The sequence below is a fragment of the Penaeus chinensis genome, chromosome 13 (assembly GCF_019202785.1).
Source record: "Penaeus chinensis breed Huanghai No. 1 chromosome 13, ASM1920278v2, whole genome shotgun sequence".
NCBI lineage: Eukaryota > Metazoa > Arthropoda > Malacostraca > Decapoda > Penaeidae > Penaeus > Penaeus chinensis.
The window spans coordinates 24,937,587-24,942,586 of record NC_061831.1 but is presented as its reverse complement, the minus strand read 5'-3'; the positions used below and the strand labels follow the sequence as shown (position 1 = coordinate 24,942,586).

At 38.8% G+C, this 5,000-nt stretch overlaps 1 protein-coding gene across 1 annotated transcript in view; it reads left to right on the top strand.

Annotated features, from left to right (window-relative positions):
• The window catches only part of LOC125031706, a 93,579-nt gene extending 90,495 nt beyond the window's left edge, over window positions 1–3,084 (top strand). Inside the window, exon 6 of the mRNA XM_047622617.1 lies at window positions 830–3,084. Coding sequence (XP_047478573.1) covers window positions 830–968 — 139 coding nt within the window. The 3' untranslated portion in view covers window positions 969–3,084. The remainder of the gene's footprint in view (window positions 1–829) is intronic.
• The last annotated feature ends 1,916 nt before the right edge of the window (window positions 3,085–5,000 follow it).

Genomic DNA, 5,000 nt, shown 5'->3' with positions numbered 1-5,000 from the left:
TCACAAGCACGAAACGCCTGACTGAAAATGAACAAATTCATAACGCGGGTTTTGATAAAAAAAAATCATCAGAATTATGTGTAATTTTGATTAGGCAAAAACGGAACGCGTCAATTACATTCGCTTTCAGTCACACTCCATTTGTATCAATGGATGTTCCTCCTTTTGATTTTACAGTCAAAGGCAAGCAACCCACACAAACTTTGTGTGGACCATTTATTCATACATACATATACATATTTGTCCGTGTATATATACATATATATATATATATATATATATATATATATATATATATACATACACATAAGTATATATGTGTGTGTGTGTGTGTGTGTGTGTGTGTGTGTGTGTGTGTGTGTGTGTGTGTGTGTGTGTGTGTGTGCGTTCGTGTGTGTGTGTGTGTGTGTGTGTGTGTGTGTGCATATATATATATATATATATATATATATATATATATAAATACATATATATGCACATATATTTAAAGCCGCAGCTCATAAATGTAAACATTTCATTGTATGTCTATTTGGTATATATTTCTCTTAAACCATCACCATTTTTTCAGATTAAGAAATTATGTAAATTTGTATCTGCATTAATATTTAACTGCATTAAATCACCTTTCTTCTTTTCTTCTTCCTCATCCGTTTTTTCTTCTTCTTCTCTTTTTCTCTCCTCTCCAGATGGTGTAATTTCTAAAAATAGTCTTTTTACAGATTATGTGTTAGCCTCCTGAATATGGTAATTTAATTTAAGAAAGGAAGAAGATAAAAAAGATGAAAGTAAAAAGGACAGAATAACTAGCCCTTCTTCCTCCCGCCCGCAGACAAGGCCAGTATGTGCTGGAGCCGCCCCTCTCCCCGACGGACAAAAAGGTACCTGTGACGGAGCGCCTGACGCAGGTGCAGCCAACTTGGGTCATCCCGGGCTACTCCAGCGTCCGGGGCATCATGCCACTTCCTTGACCCTGACCTTTGGGCTGCCCTGTGCCCCGTTCTCGCCTCTCTTCCTACCTGTTTTCCCGTTCTTCCTCCAATTCTCCTTCTGTTCCCTTCGTTCTCCGGGGTTCCTTCGGCGCTCGAGTGACTTCGTGTCTCGGCGCTGACCCCCTCCTCGCGGCCACATTCCTTTCATTCCTTGGTACTCCTCGTGGCCTTCCTGGTAATCAGAGCGCCTCCTGCCGGAATTCCACTCAGCGTCATGCACCTCATTCCGACCCTATTGATTCGATCGCCTCTCTTCCCAAAGCATCCCTTCTCCCGGTCAGGAAGCCTCTTCAACCGTCTTCTTCATCTTCCTATATTTTCAACGCCGGGGGGTCGGGCCGTCATCGCTACTGCAAGAAAGTGACTTTCTTGTCTTCGTCTTCGTGAAAATTAACAGAATCATTGGTTCATGCACAATTAGGAAAGGGGGGGTCTAAGTATTCATACTGTGTTTATATTCATAACCAAATATTTCTAAGGGAAAATAAGTGGTCTTGTAGATAAAGAAAAATCATCGAAGCTCTAGGCCTATACGAAGTACGAAGAGAGTGTTCCTCTACAGTATTACGTGTATAATCTCTCCTGAATCAGATTAATTCATCCTACTACTGAAATTGCATCTCTTTAGAACTAATACATAAAAAGAAAAACTTACGCGAATGTCTTCATTTCTTAATAAATATCCCAGTTAACCTTACAGATGATATGAGCAATTGTGAAGAAAAAATAAACTCAATTAACATCAAAGCAAAAGGTTGTTTGATGCCCAATGTGTGAAGCTGATGTTCGTCAGTATATGCCACATGATAGTAGTTTTTGAGTGTCCATTGGGGGGGATTTTATTTTTGAAGTCCACTACAGTGCATGTGTCAGAAAAAGGGAATAGACCGATGGTTATTGGTACTATTCTATCGTTTTATATATGTACAAATTTCTATGTTGCTGGAGAATTATATTCATATTATATATACATATATATATTATATACTCAAATGTCTATATAGTGTCGAAGCTAAAGATGATATGAGCATACAAATGTCTATTAGGTTTTCAGAATAAAAGAGCTATCCAACATAAAATAAAAACGAGATATAAGTAGATAGTGTGAATGTTATTTTCCATCACTTTTATCTTACAAAAACACAGCAAGCCACAAATTAGCCTTACAACTAACTAAACGCTCTGCTGTCCAATAGGATGCGTCTTTGTGACTCTCAGTACTTTGATGCCTCAGTGATCGTGACGTCATGACAAAATCAAACACGCATTCTCTGTGCTTTCCCCTTGGGTTGCCTATGTCTGCTGCTTCGAACCAAGATGTTTGGCTCAGGTGGTTGGAAGTGAGAGATGACATAGCGAAGTGTCCTGTGCTGTTGTTGTTGTTGATGTTGTTGTTGATGTTTACGTCCCCTTCCCCCCCTCTGCCTAGTATTATGGAGAAATAGCTCTTACAAGTATATGGATATGGATGTGTATATGTGTGTATGAATGCCAACACGTACACTGGCACATTAATGTGTGCTCACACATCTACGCTACACAAGTGCAAACACTTGAGACACATACCACAAACTCACACACAGACTCACACACACACACACACACACACACACACACACACACACACACACACACACACACACACACACACACACACACACACACACACACACACACACACACACACACACACACACACACACACACACACACACACACCCGCGCGCAAGCAGCATACATACTTGCACATTTTTACGCACATATATGCATACATCCTTTGTGTCACAAGTCACCGTCTTCGTCTGTTGTGTATAATAAAATGGCCTTACTCATCAGAAGCATTTTGGCCTTGGCAGTCAGTCAGTCTGGAACATTACATATTTTAGGTCAAATTATAGTCAGGTTTTGTGGATTTGGATATATTCATGGAATGGTCAGGAAAAATCACGATGAATTCAACAGAGGTTAGGACATACGTTGAATCTAGGATGTCGACACTTGTTTTCAAACTTTGGCGCGAGATGTCCGCTCGTGACCTAATGTAATATTTATGTGTTCGTTGTCATACTTAGAAATATATTTTAGTGGAGTGTTACCCGAATGTGTTTTTCTTATCCTTGTTAACTCTACTGTGGTCACTGTATAATACTTACCTTGATCATATATTTCTGGCAATTGTGTACACCCTACTTGTTCATTTGAAAATTAATTGATTAATTGATTAATTAATGAAAAAAATACACACACACACGCGCATATATATATATATATATATATATATATATATATATATATATATATATATATAAAAGAGTATAAACAGAACCATCTAAAAAAAGACAAATGAAACACTGAACAGATGATTAATATAGTTTTACGCGATAGCATACTACGTGCCATAAACAACTGTATGGTAGTTTCTCCTTCCATAAACAATCCCAATGATGGTTTATTATATCAACGTGAAAGGACTGGGAGGTAAAGGTAAAAAATAAAACTGACGAAGGAAAGTCGCAGTTGTAACAATTTTACCCAGGTATTATATACATTTATACATATTTCACCTAGTAATATATAGAGATTTCTCAGTATTTAGAGATAACTGCTATAAACAAAAGTCACATGAGTGACCCAAAATTATAAGCTTATATGATGGTGAATGGTGCACAGTCATCCGTGAATCTATAAAACTCAAAATGTACTCATAGGATCCCTTTAATATTACGTTCCATGTGGATACCACGATTCATTTTCGTATTTAATCAAGTTTTGTGGACATGCCATAGTTCATTTACGAATTTAATCCCATTTAGCAAATGAATTCTCCTTTGCCCACCCTACAAACGATCCCATTATACTGCACCACTACTATTTAGAGCGAGAGAAAGACTACGGAAATGCGCTGCCGTGTAAATAAACAAACGAACTTGTATAATTAATCTTCCCTGTCAGGTGTTACCGATGGCAAGAGGGAACGAAAATGCCAATGCATTAGTAACCAGGGAAAATTGATCACTTTCGGGTCGACATTTTTATAAACATATCATTTAGCTTCATAGGTTGTAAAATAGTTCATAATCAGAGAGTCTGGGTATGAACTGGTGCTGTTGTGTGGTCCTTTCCGTACCTGCAAGCTTCCCGTATAGGAGAGCACTGTAGTGTTTAAATACAGACGAAGAACATATGACTGAATAGAAGTTGGCAATTACGTTTGCTGTTACTTCATAACAAGAACTCAGCCGTCTGCCATTACAAGACATAATGAACGTATACAGATAAAAGAAATTTTACTGATATGGGAGGAAAACTATACTCAATTTCGAGACAGTATTGATTCCAAGTCGGTGCATAAAGTTTCAATTCATACTATCATGTTCTGTCATGGTCTGAATGATTTTTCCCCTGAATTCCTGAAATTACTGCAGATAGGCTATTTTAATTGCCGACCCTTTGTCTTGACGAATGACTTCCCATTTTTCAGGGCAATACATTTGATAGTGGACAGGGACAATTTCTGTTAACGTCTGCACATCCTGATCGTATTTCTGCATGATAAGCAAACATAAATAAAACAAAATGACCTGAGAGATGAAGTGTCTGATTCTAGATTAGTGGGTTTGGTGCATTATTTGCAACATTTTTTTAACATAAAGATAGATATGCATCTAAACACAAAAATATGCAATGAATAGGGACTGCCGGCACGAGGATTTTTTGTATCATTCACAAAAAAAACACATTGACGGCACCTTTGTCGCCCGCTCAGAGCAAACGGCAAGCCACAAATCACGGCATCTGACACTTCATTCATTGGCGCCCGAAAGCGTACTTTTACCCCCCCCCCCCCCCCTCTCGTGGAGTGGACACTTCACATGCGACTCGCAAGCCGTTTTAGGGTGGACGGAAAATTAAGCCCCTGCCTGGCATCTTCTGAATGACGAAATAGGCCTCTCGGGGAGGAAAGCTGACAGGGACTGCCTCCCCAAAGCCAACCAAAAATACCAATGGGGT